Source organism: Sycon ciliatum, chromosome 10 (assembly GCF_964019385.1).
Source record: "Sycon ciliatum chromosome 10, ocSycCili1.1, whole genome shotgun sequence".
In the NCBI taxonomy this organism is placed as follows: domain Eukaryota; kingdom Metazoa; phylum Porifera; class Calcarea; order Leucosolenida; family Sycettidae; genus Sycon; species Sycon ciliatum.
In genome coordinates this window covers 16,726,530-16,750,410 of record NC_088652.1, presented here as the reverse complement: position 1 = coordinate 16,750,410, position 23,881 = coordinate 16,726,530, and the positions used below count along the sequence as shown (strand labels likewise).

The window sequence follows — 23,881 nt, the reverse complement described above, 5'->3', positions numbered from 1 at the left end:
CCCACAATAGTTCTATTGCTTCCTTAGCCACTTTAACCTCTTTAGCACGACGCTACCTGAGCACGCCCCACGTCAACACCTATAAAAGTCACATTTTCCCATGAAAGTACTAGCTGCTCAAGGATCGATAACTTTACCTTCCCTTGGACGAATTCCACGATCTTGAGCTTCCTGGAAAGGTTTTGAGACGAGGGACAAACTGGTTTCAAACCCAGCTCGGAGCGAAACCAAAACCCCATGCTACAGTCTGGCAAACTTCATCAACGCGCTCGACAGACTTGAGCACGGCCAAGACCAACCGAGCTCAAATATTCAGCTGCCATTTCGGTCTTGCTCGTATCGAGCTCAATTTTTTTGTGAGGACTCACGGGATCCACTGCCATCATTTGAATCTTATTTCCATGGCAGCAGGTAGCGCAAAAATGATCCATGATGGAAAATACGCGTTCTGCCGACTGCGCAAAAAATCGAGTCGAAATTTGCCGTGTCGAGTAGCATATCTCAACAACCGGTAATCGCATCGCTTCGGCGATTGTTTCTATCGCCAGCTGAGAGTTTTCTCTTGCAGATACATATTTCGATTGTGAGAATTGACCAAGTATTGAGTGAGTTACAATAGTTTGAAAAAGTCACTATGGACTCAACACGGACCCCACGACTATGAAATGCAGGTTCACTGTACAGTGTACAGCGCGCGTCGTACTAGTATTGGGTGTTCCTCGTCTTGAAACAAATCTTCTCAATGCAAGCACAAATGCAGCAGCAGTCATGTCATCGACTAATTCCAAATGTACTGCTCTATTAGTTAGGCAAGTGAATAAGCAAACCCATACCTTAGTGGTTACTCCTGATTGTTTCACGTACATTGGCCCAAAGTAGTCCAAGCCGGTATACGAAAAGGCACATGATGTAGTTAACCGATCGCGTGGTAGGGGTGCCAGCCGTGGCATTTTGAATGGGCCACCCTCTGCCTTGCGACATACATTGCATTGTTTAAGGATACGCTGCACCCGGCCTTGCGGTACCCAATATTCAGTACGAAGTAACATCAGTGTATGACTCGCACCGCCATGCATTAGCCGTTTGTGACATTCTTCAATTACTTCGAGTAGCAAAGTTGTGATTATTCCGTGTTTGCGTATTAGGACTGGGAATTTAGACCGTTGCGGTATATTTGCATTTTCCAACCGTCCTTTGCACCGCATTATTTCGTTTTCATCCATAAACAGGCCGAGTTTGTTGGCTAGATCATTTCGCTTTCCTTTCTGAATTAACTTGAGCGTGTGTGGAAATTCCGTACGTTGCAAATGTCGTAGCCAAACCATTGTCGCATTCTTGAGCTCTTGTGATGTAAGAAACCCATTACATTTATTACCACGCATACATTCGATGGCTCTCAAAACATTATGCTGAGACACGTATTAGTTTTCCCCAAGACGAATACCTTTCTAAATTCATTATCATTGGGTACTCCGTAGGACCTTCCGCCGCCGCCAGTAAGGTGTTGGCAGACTTCTCGAACTCCACGGTGTTCGCAGGAATCACCAACACTGATGGCCAACCTTGCTCATTGTTAATCCACTGGGGCCCGTGCCACCAGTTCTTGTTATTTTTCAGCGTGTCCACCGTGGCCCCGCGAGAAGGAGTGTCTGCGGGGTTTTCAGCTGTGTCTACATACCGGTACTCAACCGACGACAGAGACCGGATTTCATTCAAGCGCCGGTCCACGAATGTACCGTGTTTTTCAGGTTTCTTGATCCAATGTAACACACATTGCGAATCAGACCACAGCACCAGTCTGGGTTGTTCCGAGAAATTCAATTGTGAGAGTACAAATCGTAACGACCGAATACCAATCAAGGCCGCCATTAATTCTAGTCTTGGTATTGTTAATTCCTTGATGGGGGCTAGGCGGGTTTTACTGAACACGAGATGACAAGAGTCACAACCTGACTGCTCGTCGACAACCGCAAGGTACACACACGCTGCATATGCTGTATGAGAGGCATCACAAAAACAGTGAAGTGCGTATGTGACTGCTCCGGTGTGTGCGACTGTCATCCGTCTCGGGATTAGAATTTCGTGGATCTGCTTTAGATCACCTGTGACTTCTTTCCATTTATTTAGAATTTCTGTTGGTAGGATGTCGTCCCAGTCGCATTTCAATTTCCACAGGTTTTGAATCAGGATTTTCGGTTGCAACAGTATTGGAGATAGCAGGCCCATTGGGTCAGAGAACTTTGAGACGATCTGCAACATCTGGCGTTTGGTTCGAACGATCACGTGCTCAACGTCATGACCGACCAACGAAATCTGATCGGTGGGTGTACACCACTGCATACCAAGTACTGTCATGACCGTTTCAGAAACTTTGTCAACTTCCGGAATGTGAGAAAGGAAGTCGGAATTGTGCGAAGCCCATTCACGGAGGTTCAAGGACGCCTGAGTAAATACTTGCTTTGTTTGATCATAAATTCGTTTGGCTTCATCTATTGTATTGACTCCAACAATAACATTACCAACATATGTGTTGCCGAGAATCATCTTCGCAATCTCGTTGTCTGTTCGTTTTAAGTGCGTGTTGATAGTGGCACTCAGCAGGAATGGGCTGGAGATTACCCCGAACGGTATCCTGCAAAACCGATATGTGACAAGATTGTCCTTGGTGCAAGGCCCATTCAAGTCATCCCACCACAGGAACCGCGTTGTGTCTCGGTCTGCCTCTGCGAGGCCAACTTGCAGAAAGGCTTTCTCGATATCGCTAACAATAGCAATATCATGCATTCGGAATCGAAGTCGCAGACCAGCTAAGTCTGGAAGAAGGACCGGCCCTCTGAGCAGACATTCATTGAGGCTTTTTTGCTCCTTGCTGGATTTGGCGGAGGCATCGTACATGATGCAGACTTTCGTTGTGGTTTTACCCGGTTTGATTACACAGTGATGTGGCAAGTAATGTGCCCGTTGCGCAGTCCCGTCTGGACCGGCATTGGGGACCCTTTCGATTATGCCCATCTTTTCCTGATTTCTGATTGTTTCATCGTATTTGAGTTTGACCTGTGGCTTGCCTGCCATTCGTTTCGTGAGAGACTGCAGGCGACCGAAAGCCAGAGCGAAATTGCGTGGTGGTTCCGTAGCGTTTGGCTTCCGTGGCCACTTGACCTCATACCGCCCATTTTTGAAGTCGACGCTGTTGTCGAAATTCTCCATTGCTTTCTCATCTTGAGATTTATCCTCCAGGGGATCTTCAATGCCAATTGATTCGGTTTTCCAGAAATTTTCGATGGTAAATTCTGACATTCTCGTTTTGGGTAAATCGTATGCCCGAAACCAACATTTCGGGCGCTTCATGATCTTGGCTTTCCATCAGGATTCTCCCCGAGGGGATAAAACCAATTTTAGAGTCTAGGAGCATTAAGCCGTCGTCGAAGAGAATGTGCTCATTGCCCATTACGTCAAAGTAGTAGTCATCGCCGACCAGTAAATCAATGGTTACATCTTCTGCATGCTGACTGAGCGAGTCCGCCAAATGTACCCGATTTAGCATTGGGTATTTCTCAGGGTCGATCGGGTATTTTCTAACCGGACAGGAAATGGTTTGCACAACATTGACCGTGAGGGTTTGTGAGGACCCATCCAAAAACTGTACTTGAATTTCAACCACATTGAGCTGTTGGGATTTGCGCTTACTGTCACCAAACCCCGCCAGGGACAACGTTTCCCGACCCGTGGATTTCAGATTGAGTTCTTTTGCCATTTTCTTGGTAATGAAAGAACGACTGCACCCTGTGTCGAACATTAATCTTGCATTCTGTGATTCGTTGCCATGGCGATTCGCAATCACTGTCGTACCACACTGCATTATTACATTTTCTCCTGCGGAGAGCATAGCACTGCTGGCAGGAATAAATTCCTCTGCATTAACACCAAGTGCTGCCGTTGTGTTTTGCCCTGGGCTCTTTGCTCTGTCTGATTGTCTTGATGGGTTGTCCATCGTGTTTGGAAACAGTGTGGGACAAATGCTGCGATGGTGTGTTTTTCTCTTGCAATGGAAGCAAGCCCATGTGACCATCCCGCAAGCAGACAAAACATCTGCTACCGATTTCCGTTCTTCTTTCGTGAAGACAATTAAACTTTTTGCAAGTATCCGAGAAATGGGGACCCTTACAGTACCAACATTTTGGGATTCCTTTTGCGTGGGCAAGTAGTGTTTCTCCAGATGCCCGAAACGCACTGGATGGCGAGACTGGCGGTCTGAAACTTTCTGCTGATTCTGATTTGGCATCGAGTTTTATTGTTTGTGGTTCCGCCCTTTCTCGTGCCCGGATGTATTGACCTAGAGCCTCTCGTAGTTCTGCAACTGTCCATTCCCCCGTTTTGGTATTGGAGAGTTCGAGTTGCAGCATGGTACTCTCAGGCAGTTTCCGTTTGATTAGAGACACAAAAAAAAAGTATGTCTTGGTTTACGTCCTGAGCAATTGCCGTCAGGCTACGCATGTGTGATTCGATGCCGTCATACAACTTGCGCAAAGATTGTGTTTGATGGGTTGCACCGGGTAAGTCAGTTAATGCCACGTAATGCGCGTCAACTTGTGATTGCTTATTGCCAAAACGGTCATCCAATATTGTAAGTGCCACTGCATAGTTGGCATCGCTCACCTCAAGCCCAGATATGGCACTCAGGGCTTTGTCTTTAACCGTTTCCTTCAGGTAAGTTAGCTTTTGAACATTTGACAACACCTTGTTTTCATGAATGGTGGACCGGAAGGTGTCCCAGAATTCTATGAAATTTACTGGATCACCCCGTATTTTTTCAGTTGTAATTTTGGTAGCTCCACGGTTTTTAGGGCAGAGGCATACTGACCGCCCTTGACACACTTACTTAGGCTTAGCAATTCTTGCGTTGATTTTTGCGTTTCCGTGTGGCTGGCAAGCAATTTTGTAATTTCAGCGATGGCTGGGGTGTCCACCGGCAGACTGTGGGCCACTTCCACAGGTTGTTGCTTGATTGCTGCCAGTCGACCAGCCTCTACCATTTGCTGTTCTTTCATGTCCACCATCATGGACTTCATTTGTGCCAAACGTTTGTAGTACCTTGACTCTTCCATTAAAGGGGAAGTTAAGGCAAAAATTAAAATTTCACCGGTTGTAGTCTTCGGGGTGCTGAGTCGAATGGCCTTGGTCCGAGATAGCTGAGACGCTCCGTTCCTACTTGAATCCCAATCGAACTCGCGCACTTCCACCGAAACTGGGTGACCGCGCCCTACTAGATGGGGATTTGTATGCAAAATGCCACTAAAGCGCCATTTCGTTCTTATAAAAGCACGGATGACCGCGATTGGCCCATATGTTGTACTCTTTTGGACGCTGAGTCGACTGGTTTTGGTCCGAAAAGGCTGCGATGCAGCGTTCCTCCTTTATTCCCAATCGAACATGGTTGAAGAAGCGGTCACGTGCTCCTGGGTGCCCAAATCACCTGGTCACAACGCCAGCAGGCGACAACTTTCACACCAAGGTTCAACTCGAGTGACAGGACTGCACCCAAAAAAGGTCAAACAGGCTAGTAAGTTGTACCCTGCAGGCACGGTGACCAGGTGACTGGCGTACGCAGGAGCACGTGACCGCTTGTTCAACCATGTTCGATTGGGAATAAAGGAGGAACGCTGCATCGCAGCCTTTTCGGACCAAAACCAGTCGACTCAGCGTCCAAAAGACTACAACATATGGGCCAATCGCGGTCATCCGTGCTTTTATAAGAACGAAATGACGCTTTTAGTGACATTTTGCATGCAAATCCCCATCTAGTAGGGCGCAGACACCCAGTTTCGGTGGAAGTGCGCGAGTTCGATTGGGATTCCAGTAGGAACGGAGCGTCTCAGCTTCCTCGGACCACGACCATTCGACTCAGCACCCCGAAGACTACAACTGGTGAAATTTTAATTTTGCCTTATCTTCCCCTTTAACCAATTTTCGTGTTCTTCTAAGGCCATTTTTTTGTTTTTTTGCCATCTTTGTCGACGGGATTCTATTCATACACCGCGATCCCATACCGTTCCACAAGGCTACTCAATTTGTCCACATATTCTTTAAATTCAGTTAGGAACACTCGCAGCTTACGGTATGTTGGTGTCGACTCTGCTTTAGCGTGCGACTCACTGTCGCTTTCATTACCGTCGTCATTGATAGCGTGGGCACTTGCCAGCCAAGCGTCGCACTGCCGTGTTTCGTCTTCGAACGCACCGATGTGCACAGCAAGCGCCCTACCGAGGGCCTTCACCGATGCCACAGCAGGTGTCATGATGACAGGCTGCAGGTTCTATGGTCGGGTTTCGGTACCAATTTTATGTGGTAAAACACTTCACTTTATACTTGTACAATCATGCACACACTGTCGCGGACAGCTGGCCAGCAGCTGCCGCGACAACTTCAAGATGGGAGAGAGACCTGGTTTGTTGTCACTTCTTTCACCACATAAAGAACACTGCTTGGACAGGACCGGCAGAAGGAGTGTTTGATTGGTCCGGCCAAACCCTAGCCTGCCATACTTTGTGTATGATATGGGTGACCTAACCAGCAGTAAACACACGTGGGTGTCCATTGAGTTGGTCCGGCCATGGCCTGACCAGCCGTACTGGTTCCGCCGGGCCTGTTGGAGAGAGAAAACTACCGAGAGAAGGACACGAAGCACTACAACAGAGCGCTCCGAAAAAGGATTCGCTCGCACGGCAGCGTACGCGTGCCGTGCCAGCGTACTGTGTGCAAAAATGTGAAACCAAAAATAGATTATCATGATTTTGCTGCGTGCAAAACCCAGCCAGTTTGGGAAGTGCATCGTATACGCGTAGCGAGCGCGTATCGACGCACTGGAGCGCTGCCAGTGCGTGCATGCAAAAAAGGAAAATAAATAAATCAGAAAAAATGCAGTTCAAATAAATCGACAGTTCGATCGAAGAGATCAAATAATCCCACACATGCAATTCATTTCAGAACAAGATTATAGAGCGAAGCTAGTCATGTGTCAAGCTACCTTACTACAAATACTTACTATACCTAGAACTTAGCTATGGGCAGCGGACCTGGACCCTATCGCTCCTGGGATATACCTTAGGTAAGAGTGCGACGAAAGACAAAATTAATTGTAAATACATGTAATGTAAATTCAAATAGCACTCGCAACATGTATTCAAATATTGACAGTCCGGCATTCGCACATATTGCGACAGGCTAAAAGTTTCATTTAGAGATCGACCAAAGTTTCTCACCGGCCAAAACTTGTTGAGTTACAGTGCATTGTAGTGTATATTACGGTTTCCATTCTTATCTGCAAAAATTTCAGCCTACTCCGTTCCTAAAAATTAGTGAAATTCTAGCCTGGCCGTTCTTCAGCGGTCCGTTCTTCGTCGCCCGACAGTGCTGTAAGCATGAAACTCAGGGTGGCTACAAACCAGCCTTGATTACCCTTGTTGTTCTGTGTATTACACTCTGTCGCCATGGCAGTTCAGGAGCACATTTTGTTTTCGGTAAACTCTCCTTTTCTTTGCTTGCAGTACCTAGCCAAGCGCCTGTGATTGCCAACCTAACCGTACCTTCGACATCTTCCGTCCACGTACAGTGGAAGGTAAGCCAGGACACAATCATATCCGCCGCGCCATATCCAGCTTGATTGTGCTAGGCAGGGAAGTGACAGGGCAGTGGGGAGTGATACCACCCGCATGAGAGGGGGGGAAGGGGGCATGCTCATTTTGCTTGTGAACAGAAGAGTCGTAGGGCAGTGGGGAGTTGTACCCCGGGGAAAAATCAGATTTTTCGGCCAACAGGGCACATTTTAGCTTTCTTGTATTGCTTCTCCTTATTTGGATGAATTGGGTGCACCACCCTGGACGAAAAGTAGCCTGACCATAGTTGTACAGATCTTAACATGTGTGACACCCCTGGCGTTACATCTATGGATGTATGTGTCACAATATGCGCTTGATTTATCGGAAACCCTGTCAGAGGACTTTTAAAAGTCTGTTTGATCAAGATCTAAACTTCTTGTTTCAAGCTAGCTAGCACACACTCGCACACACGCACACCCACACGCGCGTATGCACACACACACACACACACACACACACACACACACACACACACACACACACACACACACACACACACACACACCTTTTGGACCTTTTTGACGCCATCACCTGAGGCGATGATAGCGATGCTACAGCAGAAGCCATAGCAGCTTGTGCTGGGATTGCACCATTCAACAGCTTGCAAGGCTGAAGAATTGACCGCCACTATTCAACCTGGTCAACACCACATAGCTATGAAGTGGCTTTTTCTGGCCAGTGAATCCCTATTTTTTTTCTTCATTTCACACACACACACACACACCTGGTCCTGGTAAACACTGCCATTATGGTCAGGTGTCCCCTTGCGGGGCCGACAACTTGGAAACGACGAGCGACGGCAGAAAGTCGGCAGTCTGCCGAGAGATCAGGGACCATGTTCAATCGGCACGACGAGAGAGCCATCTTTGGCAGCTATGGATTTGGAATTCACGAGTAGAGCGGCAGCACCGACCACAGGCCCCACAGTGAGCCTTGCAGCATGAGAGGGCGAGCCGCACACGCGGCGGCGGAGGAGTCGCCTGAGCAGCAATGGTAGACACCGCCGCCCGGCACGGAGCCTGACCCGATGTCGCGGGGAGAGTCCGGGAGTTGGGGCACTTGTGGACTGCCAAACCTCCGGCACTGCGGAACCAGCGCTCGCAGGAAGAACATTGTCAGCTACCTCTCTGTTCCGATACAGGTTTGCGGCGCTCATCGAGGCATTTATGAGGAGGCAAACCACTCTTGGAGAAGAGACGACCACACTCGGCACAAGGTATCCGCAGGGGCTCACAAACGGGTTCGGGCGGGGGCAGACCATTGTAAGCGGCCCGCCATTCCCGCCTATCCTTGGCCAAGTCGTACCATTCATTGATGCCTAACGCTGCCAGATCCTTCCGCGCAGCAGCGCGCCACCTTTTCCTCGGGCCGCACATTGGACGGACAGGATGTAGGGTGCAAAACAGTAGCTGACGCGGGGCACGCTCCTCATGCATTCGCACAACATACCCAAGCCACTCCATGCGGCACGATGTCAGCAGGCTGGGGATGTCACGGGGCTGACGCGGATTCCACCGCTCCAGAACATCAACCCTGGTCAGTCGTTCGTCCCAGACATTCCGCTGGTTGATACCCATCACGAAACGGATGCAGCGCAGATGGAAAGAGCACAGTGCATCAAGGTCGGGCTTCAACGGCACCCAGCACTCGGCACAGTACAGAAGCAGAGACAGCACGCATGCCCCGTACACAAGCCGCTTCGTAGCAAGTGAGAGGTTGCTGTCATTGAAAACGGGCTGGCGCAGGGCTCCAAATGCACGTGATGCACCGGCAATGCGCGAGCTGATATCTAGGGTGGATCGGCCATTCGTGTGAAAAAGAGAGTCAAGATACCGAAAACTATCTACGCACTCGACCACCTCACCCGCTACATCCAGGGGCAGCCGGTCTGCATCAACATCATATGCTCTTTCCACACCAATATGACAGCAACGTTGAAGATCCCGGGAGTTGATGCGCCACCAATTGAGGTGCAGAACCGCCTCCGGCAGGGTTGCTGCATGGCACCGGTACTCTTCAATCTGTTCGTGTGGGCCGTTTTCCAGCAGTGGCATCGTGCTGTTGCCGACATTCCTGGCGTTGGTATTCCTGTGGCAACAAACCCTGGGGGCAGTCTTCTATTCAGTCGGAAGTCAACAGACAAGAGCAAGGTCCATCGCGAGTGTCAATTTGCAGATGACTCTGCTCTGCTGGCTACCACTCATGATGGTGCACAGCGGGCCCTTGACCTATTCATACATGTTGTAGCGTCTTCTTTCGGCTTGACAGTCAACCTGGACAAGACAAGGTGATGACTGCTGGATATGGACTCACACACACACACACACACACGCACGCACACACACACACACACACACACACACACACACACACACACACACACACACACACACACCACCCCCCACCACACCTGGTGTTTGCTTGTAGCCCATGTTGCTCATCTCCCTGTATTTCTTTACTGCTTCTCAGAACATACCAACACACTCCATCAACGGGCAGCTGCGTGGCTATCGCATCACCTTTGCCGCCACCCAGTGCACGGGCTGCTCCTGCTCCGCCAAGTCCTGCTTCGCTGTCGGCGCAGACATCATCCGCACAAACACATCCAGGAGCTCGCACGTCCTGAAAGGACTGTACGCCAACGTCGACTACGTCGTTCGCGTGCAGACGTTCAACGGCGTGGGCAGAGGTCCGCTCAGTGCACCAGAGACAGTGCTAACAGCGCTCCCAGGTATGTGTGTGGCACATTGTGCAGGTGTCGCTGTATTGTTTATTGTTGTTATTATATGTCTGAAGAAAGTGTTGAACGGTCTCTGCTGGGATGACGACCACACAATAGCTCAGTGGTTAGAGCATCGCTGGCTACAGGCAAGGGTCCTTGGTTCGAGTCCTGGGGGTGAAAGTCAATTTTTCTTCAGACTTTTCCCGTTTGTGTCTCTCCCTGAAACCAGTGAATATGTTATTATTATTATTATTGTTTTTGATCACCGCAATCAGTAGTACAAGCTGGATCGACATTTGTGTACACTTTATTCATGTAATGTAAAACAGTGGAGACAATGTGCAATAAAACGATGAAAATGTGAAGAAATGGTGTAGAGAAAATGAGGATTCAAACAAGTTTTCGTACAACACTCGTCAGGAATCTTCGTTGTACAAAAGGACAATGAAAACAAAATTGAACTATTATAGAAAATCTAAGTTAGAGAAATAACACTAAGAACAACAGCAGTGAAATTTACAAGTGTGAATTTATACAATGAAAGCGAGAGCAATAACGAATGCGTGTGCTAACACTAAACTTGCAACTGAAAAATGAACAAACAAGAGAAGGGGACAAAGTGATAACAAATAACAGCAGTACATCACAATCATTGTTCTTACAGGACTCAGGAATATTTCGGAGTCTAGCTTTGGCTGCTGAACTCAATGCGTGATCGCTTTTGCGACGAGTCCGATCCGGGTCATGACATAAGCATTTCCTAAATGTCGACATGTACGAGTACATGTATGTATAACATGTTATACAATGATCGCAAGGCACACAACGAACAGGAAAGAGCGGATTTGTTCAGAACTGTTTTCTTGTTACAATCGTCAGTGAATCTATGTACCATAGCTACGCGCATATAGGCGCATGTGCCTGGATTCGGATATCAGCGAACTCTCAGTTATAAGCGTAAGCGCATGCTCTTATAGACGAAGCACTACCAAAATTCTCACTTTGACACAATCGCGGATAAAACTCCGCAAGCAGCATACAGGAACCATGAAACCGACACTCCAAGACCTAGTCAAACGCAGACTCTGGCAAACGAACTCTGATCGCGCATCCGCGGTTCGGTGAAAAATATTTCATTTTTGAAAATTTGATTTGTAGCAAAAATTCGCTTTTAAGTGCATGTGCTTATACGTGCGTTACTACGGTAACAATAGAGAGGTTAAGATGCACGTGACGTGACGAGCAATTTCACGTCAAATTTGGCGTAAAACTCCTAATTTCGACGTGAGCAGCAGGTCACTCGCGTTGATTTTTCGACGAGCGAGCCAAATAACGCGAGCTGAACTTTCGCGTCACGTCAAAAATAACGTGCATCTTAACCTCTGTAATGGAATGGGGACTACTGTAAATATACAAATTTTCGGCAGCTATTTAATTTCTGCTATATTCGGCACCGACCCAAAACGCCTAAATTAAAACGCCGATGAAATTTTTCACAGCATCTGTCGCATTATACCAGGCCCTCTACCCCACGCCGAAAATAAATCGCCGCCGAAATGTCAAAAATCGTGAAGTGCCGAAATTTTGTATATTTACAGTACTTGAAACTAATCTTAGACAGTTCTCAGATCCTCAGGCTGCGTACAGTGCTCTATGTCCAGTGGACAGAGCCAGTAATTACGCTGTCTGAGGAGTGTTTTCACACGAAACTCCGAGTAACAGCCGGGAAAGAGATTTGTTTGCTTCATTGCTGTGTAATCTTTGAAACTAATCTTATATGGACAAATAAAAATGAAGGAAAAAAAGTGCACAAAAAGTGCTCTTCGTGCACAAGACCGGGATCCCGCTCACCCAAATGCACTGATAACGTATAGAATATTGTTCATCACTGATGCTCCACACGCCGTTCGGACGATTGCCAGTCTTGCCGCCTTCATAACTTGTGGCCGGCGTCGGCGTATAGCGGATTGGCGTGGGTCGTTTGCAGCATCTCTCGCCCTTCGGGGCCCTTCCCTCTTTATCGTATGTGCCAAAAACGGCACAGCCTTGTTCCTGCCAACGGGCATGGGGCGCACAGTACGTGACGTACTGCATACCGTACGACAGGAGAAGAGGTGCCACTCTAGCTCAACTAGCAAGGGTATCAGCTCCCTTGAAGGACAAAGCGTGGTCCCCTCAAGCTCAATAACTTAGTGAGTACAACGCAGACGATTTGTTCTGAAGATTTCGTCATCGTACGACAACACTTGGTGACCTCTGCCATTAGCTGTAAGCCATAATTGCTCAACTAACGAAAGTGCCAAATCCCTTGCTGAACAACATTTATCATGGTTCTTACAGAACTCTAGAATATTAATTTTGGAGTCCAGCTTTTGACTTTCTGGAGCCCAATGCTGGATCGTTTACACGACGAGTCGGATCCGGGTCATAACATACCCATGAAACGACATGCCTGCACCGCGACTCAATGACATTCAGTTTGTTGTAGCGAAAACAAAAATGTTTTATAGGGTCACGTTTGTGGAGTTGCAAAAAAAGAAATGGATAAAATGTTGAAAGTTCACAGCAACAGTTCAATACCGTAGAATCCCGCGGATAAGCCGATGGGCTTATCTGTTTCACAAGGACATTTCGGTGGGCTTATACAAGAACATGGGCTTATACGCGGGCATGGGCTTATACGCTGACACCAACATTGTCAATGTGCTATTGAAAAGTACCAAGGAAGTGAGAATTACATTGCTGAAAGCCACTGTGCAAACAGAAACAACCGATGATTGTGTTGAAATGTACAAAAAAAAAAAAACCTAAACACTCGTACTACGTACATCATACATGTACGTGGTACGACCAAGAGTCCATAATTTATGGACTCTTTCCATAATTTATGGACTCGTGGTACAATTTAGGCCCATGGGCTTGTACGACGAAGCCTTGTGATGTTCGAACTTTCCCTGGGCTTATGCGCGGGTATGGGCTTATCCGCGGGATTCTACGGTATTAAAATGTCATGACATGCAAGTTTTCTACATCTGTGATCAACTGTCATTTTTTGTTTCTGTTTTTCATCTTCCGCTCGATGTTCTTCTGTGTACTCGTGCAGTAAAGAGTGGTGCAAACGTGTTTGATCTCAAACACGCCTACATCTACGGTGGCATCGTGCTGGGCCTCATTGTTGCACTGGCTGTGCCGGCCATGGTCTACTCGCTGTGCCGCAATCGGGACACGCGGAAATCAGAACCTCAGCAGCTTGGACAATTGATCAAGATGCCCTCTGCCATGAGCTGCGCTGCGAGGTAGGTGACGGGCAAAAAAATCGGGCGACTGGTGCGCACGCTGTTTGAGAATCCAGGGATAGTACTTGCTTGACGGCAAACCTTAATGATAGCTGTAGTTTTAAGCTCAATACAGTTTGGACAATGAGACATGGACGAGTAAACTAATGAGGAGCAAGAAATGCACAACCAGTAGGTAGCTGAAACACAAGAGAAGTCCCGAGCCAGTGAAGCACACGGAATTCTGGCCTACGGGAAACGGCCTGTGCGACGTACAGACAGCATGCAACGCACACACAGTCATAAGTGTACAGTAGTGTACGCATAACAGAGTCCAGATATTAGGACAATAGCTTGCATCGACCCCGGTCCTACTGGTGGGACGTCCTACACAGACATGCTGCATGGCCTCTGTTCTAGCATTGACCCCGGTCCTACTGGTGGGACGTCCTACACAGACATGCTGCATGGCCTCTGTTCTAGCATTGACCCCGGTCCTACTGGTGGGACGTCATACACAGACATGCTGCATGGCCTCTGTTCTAGCATTGATCCCGTTCCTACTGGTGGGACGTCATACACAGACATGCTGCATGGCCTCTGTTCTAGCATTGACCCCGGTCCTACTGGTGGGACGTCATACACAGACATGCTGCATGGCCTCTGTTCTAGCATTGACCCCGGTCCTACTGGTGGGACGTCATACACGGACATGCTGCATGGCCTCTGTTCTAACATCATACACAGACATGCTGCATGGCCTCTGTTCTAGCATTGACCTTTTAAACCTGACCGTAAACTGTTGCTTGGCGGCTGACGACGGAGTCCACACATTTTACAGGTTATCCAACCAGGCGGAGTATGACATTCTATGGCAACATGTTGCACTCCACTGTCATTGTAAGCTTAGTGACTATGCACCATACAAATTCCTCATCATGACCTATAAGCCATGGCCATAATTCACATTTTTTGACCTGGTTGCTAGCGCTTCGACTGTAGCGAATGTGGCCATTTTGACAATGGTTAAAACTTAAAACTTCACCTGTGCATGTATAGCTGGTCTCTGTGAAATCCAACCCACAGTCCGAATCGCGTGCCCTAGACCAGTTCCGATTATTACATCGTTTTATTTGTACATGTGTACGTCGAGCCGCAGTTGTGCCACTTGCAGGGCGATAAGTACTGTGCAAGTCGGGGAAGGGGGGGGGGGGAGGCAGATATGCACTCTTTGGGTTGTATTTCACCAAACGCTACTGTACAAAGCCCTGAACACGGCCGTGCATTTTTGTACCATTGCTTTGACTTTAATACAAAGGTTGTGGGAGTTGCATTTTTAAACTTACTAATCTGAACTGAACAATTTGTCTCGGGAAAATTCTCAACCGGAAGCACTTTTACAAAGGGATTTCCTGTGTCCTACCGGTAGGACGGCATGCAGGCTATCATTAACATTTGCCAGCAATGCCGTCAGGCGAAATAGCACGTCATAGTACATTTGAGATCAGCGGGAAGAAGATGACGACGTCCACTAATTAGTATCTGTGCACACGAATCTGCTGTGTGTGTGACTGTGTGTCAGCCGACTGACCAGTAATTTCGCCTGACGTGTAATGGAATAGCAGACAAAAATTGCATTGGCTTTAATACTTCAATGATTTTATAATAAAAAAGAATGGTGAGCGAACATTTTCATCGACTTGGTTAGCAGTTTTCAGGCTGCTGATTCGAATGGCCTCATCTCTTCTGCGGAGACGGCGATTGACAACTTTAAGACCATGTGCATGCGAACTTGCCCTCGGTATTTCGCATTCCTATGGTGAATATACAGCGTATAGTAATACAGTTGTGATCAGGAATTCTGACCCAAAGTGCATAATTTGGCGCCCTCAGCTGGAACGGCCCTTGATCACCTGGAAATGGCACGAATGAGACTGGACGTGTGCACATGTGCTGTACAAGTACAGTGATATAATCGGAACTGCTCCAGGGCGCCAGTTTTGCACTTTTTTCTTCTTCTTTTTTTCCTTTTTTTCTTTTTTTTCTTTTTTCCTTTTTCTTTTTTTCTTCTTTTTTTTATTTGGCTCAGAATTCAGTGAGGAAAAGTGTACAAATGCCAACGCAGGCTTGCACGTGCTGTGTCTCCACAAAGATATTATCATTCACATGCACAATATTGGTTTTCTTCATGTTCATTCCCTGTGCCGGTGTTCAGCAACTTTGATCTGCCAGTGACGTCGCGCAGCTTCACCAACCTTATCGGCGCCCAAGTGCATGTACCGGGTCTTGACGACGTGGCCAGCGGGTCTCGCATCCTCTACCAAGGCTCGCCCGTAGCCTCTCCGCTACCCCTGCACCCGCAGAGGACCGACTGGCCGCAGATGCACCACATGCCAGCCGAGGAAGGCCTGGAGACGTTTGGCAAGAAGGTGGAGCACGACTACGACATACCTGAGATGCTCATAGCCAAGGCAGCGGCCAGAATGTCGGCCGCTGACCCCACCAACGCCGCTCCACATTCGCCAGTGCCGCAGGCCGCAGAGCTTTCTTCCTCATTTGTGCCAATTCCGTTCGAGGAGGGCGTCGTGACGGTACCGGATCCAACGGAACCACAGCCTAACATCTAACACATAGGGTGAGTCTGGAATTACGGTTTTTCCTCATGGGAGATTTGTTTGTTGTAATCATATTCTTTCTTTCTTTTTTTAAAACTACTTTGGCTTGTGTTGGCTTTGTTGCTGAAAGCTCTCAACACGAATTCATACACCGTCAACCCGGGCGAAATAGCACGTCAAAGTACATTTGAGACCAGCGGGAAGATGATGATGACGTCCACTGATTTATTATCTGTGCATACGAATGTGCTGTGTGTGTGACTTTGTGTGTCAGCTATGACATCAAACCCTGTGGTTCCATGCCTAGCATGCAGGTCAGAACCATCCTGCAAAGTTTGAATGATGTAGGTTGAACGATCGCGCGACGAACCATACATTTTGAAATTCTCTTCGTAGTATACCTTCCGCCATTGAAATTTCGAATTTCTTGCTGAGAGGGGTAGCTTGCAACCTCGATATGGCTTGTTCCAGGCATGCTGTGAAGCGAAAGCCTGTTGAAGTAGTGGCAGGGATCTGCCCTGCAACTGCTACAACAAAAAATGATTCGATCTGAGAAAGCATGAGACCGCGAATCTCGGTTGAATATTGAGTGTTCAAGCCTTTTTAGACGAAGATGGAGTTCTTTTGGAGATGGATGTCGCGGCAAAGGACATGGTTTCCGACTTCTAGCGTCTGGTGAAGCCAGGGATCATTTTGTCCAGTCAGGTCGGAAGCTTAACCGTCGGTAAGCTTGTGTTTGGCCGAGAGTTCGAAAACTCCGTGCACGGCGGCTGCTGCGAATCCAGAGAGTTCAAAAACTCTGCAGACGACAGCTGCAGCAGGGAGTTCGAAAACTCCGTGCACGGCGGCTGAGTCCACGATGTTGAACTCGGATTTGAAAGGCTCTCTGTAGCTGTGACCATCAGCCCACGTGGAGGCTTGACCTCGAGGTCATCTGTGAGCGCCGCATACGGGTCCCCGTTGACATGTATGTCGGGCGGACCTTGGTCAACGCCGTACTCATGGTACTCGATCGTACAACGGGACGGCCTGGCCCTGCGTACTAGATCTATAAGTACGGGACAGAGCAGCTGTAGGTGCACCCAAGGACACACTACTACAACACTGTCACTCGCAATACATGTGGTGCTACTCTGCATGTGTGTGGATTCCTGTTGCATTCGCAACTGCAACTGATCCTGTGCAGTACGCACTGTCCTCGCCGCAGACACAGACTCCAAATACTGGCGCACTCGATCAGGGTTGCGTGGGTACCGTACACCCGTCCCCTCGCTGGTGCACGTACTATTGTAACGGCTCATGCTAGCCAAAACTGTACTCGCACGAGTGACAGCATCCGTATACTGTTTTTCCAGATCATCAGCATCCTTGCATAGACCATCAAGCAACACACTGTCCTGACTGGCACTACTACATGTACAGGATAACACGGTGATGATCTCCATCACGGCATACGGCATTCAGGCCGTTCTGAAGTAAAACAAGATTGTACTTGATCTTGTCTTTATCTACATCTGGTTCATCGATGGCGATGAGTAGTCCGCGGCGAAGGTTCGTGAAGGTTGCCTTCGCCTTGGCGAGCTTCAGCTTCACTGCGTCAGCCATCGTCTGAGAGGCTCGAAGGACCAATTTACAATTTCTAGAATGAGACTCGAAGATTCATTATTGTAAGGAAAATATTTCTCTCTTGTCTCGATGGAGAAAATGCAAAGAACAAAGCAGTGAAACATGCGGCCAGCAAATCAAGGGACGATCCCGTTCTGCTCGATGTGGTTGATCACAAACAATTTTGATATCGCACAAATTGATAGAAATCGCAAAGCGCCACTGTGTTGCCGTCCTATGCCACGAGAAACTCCAATCAGGCAATTATGTCCTCTGCCTTCTTGATTGAATGTCCACTTTTCAAATAACGAACAGCACAACAATCAAGGACGGCTTTGCAATGAAAAATACAGCTGCTGGAGCTGAAAAAAAAGAAGAAAAAACGTGCTCAGGATGAGACTCGAGTACACGCGTACTCTCCCAGCAGGTTCTGTGGATGTCTCTCATAGATACGTAATTTCCCGTGACGTTTACCACTGCCACCATTTTGCATTCTTCACCAGCCCCACCCAAACCTGCTAAACCGGGCTACAAGCAGCCCATTCGCTGTCATGGTACTGGGCTCATGCTGTCTGTAACGCTGTGTATTGAAGAGGTGAATACAATGTCATGTTCATCCAGGCAGGGGATAGTAAAATACTAGAAAAAATGATCATGCTCCATACATGTGATATCCATGCACATGTCTTAGGGACCATCGCAAAAGTTCGCAGAAGCCCCCGAAACGAAGACCGTTAGTTTCGGGCCTGACCCTCCCCCCTCAAACGAAACGACAGTCACAATATGGGCTTCATTATCTCACTTGGATGCTCACACATAATAATTATTATAATATACTACACAGCAGGGGTTCATAAACCCTATGAACCCCTGCTAGTACTAGTACTAGCAAGAGTCCATAAATCACGCGTTTTATGGACTCTTGGTACTAGACTACACACAGTGTACAGGCAGCCAGCTACGCGACACGCGCAGTTGCATGAATGGACTACGCGTCCTGACAAGCGATCTACGCCGGCTGTGATGGCATGCTAATCTTTATCAGCTCCTACATGTCGTCAATACTTTTTTGAATTGAAGCCCGGTTTGCGATTTTCGACACCGACTCCCTCCCCCCCCCCCCCCCCCCCCCCAAACGTAGGCTCTTCGTTTCAGGGGCTTCTGCGAACTTTTGCGATGGTCCCTTATGTGTTGACGTCACTAAGACGTCACTAGGACTCTGCATGCACGCAGGCCAACCTGTGGTTCCTTGCCCTTTTGCTGTTGTCCTATCTTTCGAGGCCTTGAGGTGACTTCCTCGTCGTTGGCTTATGAATAGAATTATGCATACAGGTAACATCCTTGTCTCAGTCTGACTTGTAATACTACACCAAGGCTTAGTATAGCGATAGGTACAGTAACACAGAAAATGCAATGTTTGAAAACGTGAAATAAAATTAAAACTACTGTCGTGGACATGGAAATCCGGTCGCGTCGCACGTCTAGCGGCCCCAGGGCGCTGGCCATGCAGCCGTAGCACGTATTATCATGCGCTGCTGCTGGTCGCATCGCATCAACATGATTGCGCACTGCATGCAACGACTTACGTTCTGTACGCGCCGAGGGCACCGGGCCCGGTCAATTGACTGGATTTCCATGTCCGCGACAGTAGTTTAAAGCAGAAGAAGAAAACACATGGGAACGAGTTATGAAGCAACTTTCCACGACTGTAACAAGATAATAAGCAGTCGAGGGGCACAAAACTGACAGGCTACTGAGACATTCAGTGACGTAAGACCTAGCTCTAAAACACATCTCCAGTGATCATAACTCACCATGGCTGGTTGAAACCGCCCGCATCACATGTTTATTGGCACTATGTCATCGTGATTGTGGAATAATAATTATTATGACTTGTTCCCATGTGTTTTCTTCTTCTACTTTACATTCCATACTGGCTCATTATCCGAGTTCAAATTTAAAACTAGTTTATTCGCCTTGATCCAAGAGGGTGGTGGCGTTCCTGCGGATGCGGAAAACTGGGCCTTTGGCCGAGTCTCCCGCGAACCGTGAAATTTTTTTTATTTTTTTTATTCAAGGGGTCGAATTTCAGTTTCCAGTACAGTCAGCCCTCGCCTAACCGCACACATCCGTTCTCCACAAAAGTATCCAGGGAGGGAACCGGATAATCAAACATACATACTGCATGTATGCATGGCATATGCTATAAATCGGCAGCCAACGATTTTCTTCCCGATGGCGAGGAGTCCGGATAGAAGAGGACCGGATAAGCAAGGTCTGACTGTACTTCATCTGTAGTTAAAAGCGGCAGCTTATATTTGGCGCTAATAGTAAATGAATCTGGCTGTTGGTTGCTACTATGTCCAGTCAAGTGTTCAGCTCAGCAGGAAGCGTCTGTTTCACGCAGGAGCAACCAATTTCATTACCTTTAAAATATCTGCGATTCAAAACCTACGGTATTCTAAACTTGTGCATTCCTGTCATTGATTTGTCCCTTGCAGGGAACTTTAACGCGTAGCCTGGAGTTGCATAACAAGATGAACCAACTGGGATCGACACGCTCTGCTCTGCAGTCTGCTCTGTGATGACGCACATCACGTTGTGCCCTTCCTTGAATCTAACGCAAAGTTACTCAGTTTCCTGGGAGAATACATGTTCGCGCGTGCCGTGCAGTGTGGCAGCTTGAGCGGCTCTGCTTGTCAAAGCACAGGCACGTTGACCAACTGGGGCCAGTTGGAATCCAACAGCAGAGTCAAATACGATACCCCGATTCCTTATTGATCGTGGTGCTCCGCTGGCCATCATGGCGCTGTCTGAATTCTCTTTCACCGAAATCATGATTATCATTCAATACTAGTTTTGTCTGGACGGGACAACGTCCCACCGTAGCCACATTAACCATTGTAGCAGCAAGTCACTTTCTTGACATTTGTGTGTGTGTGTGTGTGTGTGTGTGTGTGTGTGTGTGTGTGTGTGTGTGTGTGTGTGTGTGTGTGTGTGTGTGTGTGTGTGTGTGTGTGTCTGATTCACTGAAATCTTTCATTTTGCAAAGTTGCTTTCCTGTGAAATTTACCTTGTCTGTCTTCTTCTTTTTTGGCATGCATTTATTTAGCCGCGGTGGCTCGAACGTCCACCTGTTGTACGTCCGCTTGTACACACGCCAGCACACACAACTGTTCTGAACTCACATGTATGTACATGTTACACCACCGACTTCTCGACGGACTAGCTTTTCTCAACGTACTGCTGTGCATAATAATTATTATTATGTGCACGGTGTAGTCTGATTGGACTGGCCATGCGTGCACGCTTAGCACTTCTAGTAATAGAAGTTCTAGCCGCAGCCTCCAGGCAGCCTTTCTCAAAGTTCAACAATAAAGTCTGTATTGCGTATTACCAAATATGGAAGGTATGAGTAATGCATGTGAGTACGCTGGGATCAGCAATGCACTGTTCAACACGCCAGACGACCATGCCCAGGTGGCTGTGTGGGGTGTTATGTGAGTGCGCTGGGACCAGCAATGCACTGTTCAACACCCCCAGACGACCATGCCCAGGTGGCTGTGTGGGGTGTTATGTGAGTACGCTGGGATCAGCAATGCACTGTTCAACACGCCAGACGACCATGCCCAGGTGGCTGCGTGGGGTGGTTCGTGGTACACATTACTAGTACGTCAATGCGCAATGGGCGTATTGCTGGGTTACCATGGTTACAGGGAATAGCGACAATGCTGCCACAGTGTTATGCTAGGGCAGGCAGTTGTAACATACGGTGTTTCTTCTGCATTTTTTAAAAGGTCCAAATTTATTATTTTACCTCGTTGGAACGGTTAAAAAATCAAATGATTTTTGCAGATAGCGAATTCCAAAGTTGAAACTTCATTTGCATGTACCGGTACATTGTGTACCATCTGAAAAATCCACCAACTGATCAAGATACAAGTGAGAATTAACCCCGTGCCGAACAAAAATCGCTGATGAAATGTCGATACTCGTGAAAATGCCAGAAAGTTGTATATCTATACTGTATCTTGATCGTAGACGAAGTAATTGGGTGGGCGCACCCAACGCACTGCAAACCGAACCGATTCTTTAACGTAAAATGGCCGGTGTGCAGTGCAGTGCTTTGGGAATGGTGTGCCCGTCCAACTAATCCGACCCCTGAGCTCACATCGCAAAGACCCAACACGGGATGGTTAAAACTACGAAATAGAGACCGCTGGAATGTGGACGCACCGCGAAGGGCCTGGTCAGACTGCGGCAAAATCGAAATAATCCTAGGATTATAATCCGAATCTCCATAGTAACTTGCCGCCAGAGCGGCAAAAGCGAGAGTTGACGCTCCAAAAAAAAAGCAAGAACGGATCACGCTTTTCCGCTCCAAACAGGATTTGACGCTGATACGCCATTGACGCTGATAATCACTGATTTTTTCATCTCGATATCGAGGAGCTAATTGGCCACGGACAACAACAAAACTCATAAGGATGGTTGCAAGGATTGCACTGAAGGTGTTGGCGATCCCCAAGGTGAAGGAATTTGACGTCGTTCTTGGAGATTACCACTTGACGCTCGAAATGAAGTTTGAATTTTCACTCTCCCCACATGTGTAGTGTGATCGCGATTCAAATTCTGGACGCTTTTCTGTTTTCGTCAGGCAACCAAGATTTGCCGCAGTCTGACCAGGCCCTAACTTAAGGGGTCGGTCTGGATTTCAGTTGCCAGCACTGGACTTCCTACAGATAAAGCTGCAACATGCCTCAAATTGCAAAGTTGATACTACATCATACATGTACTACCGGTGGCAGTACATCACTGCACTTTAAAGCCGATGTGAAAATTAAAATTTTCATCATCATTTTAATTTCCGAGTTTTGGGTCGCGGTGCCGAATATAGCCAATTATTTAAAGTAGCCGGCGAAATGTTGTACCTTTTAGTACACTAAACGTGCAATATCCTATACATAGAACAGCCAGTGCAGTGTACGTGTAGACCTATCTACGTGCTGTAGGTCTACACGATTGTGTACAGATTTTTTTTTAGATCTGCGTCCATCATGTTCGCGACTGGCCGCGACTCAGAGTGGTAGATCTACAGCTGAGGTATCATCTCGCCAAGCCTTCATAGTAAAAATGTAGATGTACACTATGAATGATGCTCCTGAATCTCAGATGTCATGTAGTCTTTTTTGGTACTGTCTCACGGGAATTTTGAGCACGAACCGTGTGTCTGCATTGCCAGCGGTATTTGGCAGCATGTCGCAAACCAGTAGGACGAGCGTGGATGTCCTCCGCTATCGCGAATAGGCTATGCATCTAGATAATGTCTGTAGAAAACTTTGTGGACGCGTTTAGCCAAGTAGCTGCGAAAACACATTGCCGGTGCAAAAGCTTACCGGTGAGGTAGCTTTCAGCCTGTTGCAGAGATTTTACTGAAGGACTAACACGTCAGGAGGAAAGCTCCGCTCAGCAGCCGCAGCTATGCGATGCACCGAGCTTGAACGAAGGCCGTCTCTTCTTTCGCCCCAAGCGCTGTAACAGTACTTCGTGGCGGTGGTCGTGAAGCCAGGCCAGGGTAGGTCATACTACAAAGGCGCTAGGCATAAGTGGCTGAGAGTGAGATCGTCCTTGCAAATCATTGATTGTCCTTGCGAATCATTTTACAAGGTCAAGGACTTCGCTGGCCATGGCGTTTCCTGACGAAGCCTGAAACACGGGTACCGGGGTGCAAAATTTGTAATGCTCCATCTACATGTACATGTACATTGTACATGATGATGTGATTGTACACGCATGATGCACTCTCACTGTCCAAGTGCACGCATACGTCCGTTATCCGGACACAGACTGAGTTTGTAATGGGCACTTCGAGTTCCATACCGGTGGTATCTACCAGGTCTACGTGTCAGTACTGGCAAGAGTAGATTCTACATGAAACCCAGAATGTGCAGCAGGGATGGGTTGCTGTCACGGCGGAATTCCGAGATTACATCATTTTAGTGATGTAGT

General features: G+C 47.8%; 2 protein-coding genes across 2 annotated transcripts in view; both read left to right on the top strand.

Annotated features, from left to right (window-relative positions):
- The window catches only part of LOC135825974 (uncharacterized), a 32,954-nt gene extending 11,681 nt beyond the window's left edge, over positions 1 to 21,273 (top strand). Inside the window, exons 4-8 of the mRNA XM_065338610.1 lie at positions 7,545 to 7,615; positions 10,125 to 10,386; positions 13,481 to 13,673; positions 15,868 to 16,287; positions 20,374 to 21,273. Coding sequence (XP_065194682.1) covers positions 7,545 to 7,615; positions 10,125 to 10,386; positions 13,481 to 13,673; positions 15,868 to 16,279 — 938 coding nt within the window. The 3' untranslated portion in view covers positions 16,280 to 16,287; positions 20,374 to 21,273. The remainder of the gene's footprint in view (positions 1 to 7,544; positions 7,616 to 10,124; positions 10,387 to 13,480; positions 13,674 to 15,867; positions 16,288 to 20,373) is intronic.
- The window catches only part of LOC135825833 (uncharacterized), a 109,134-nt gene that overhangs the window by 32,705 nt on the left and 52,548 nt on the right, over positions 1 to 23,881 (top strand). The window lies entirely within an intron of this gene.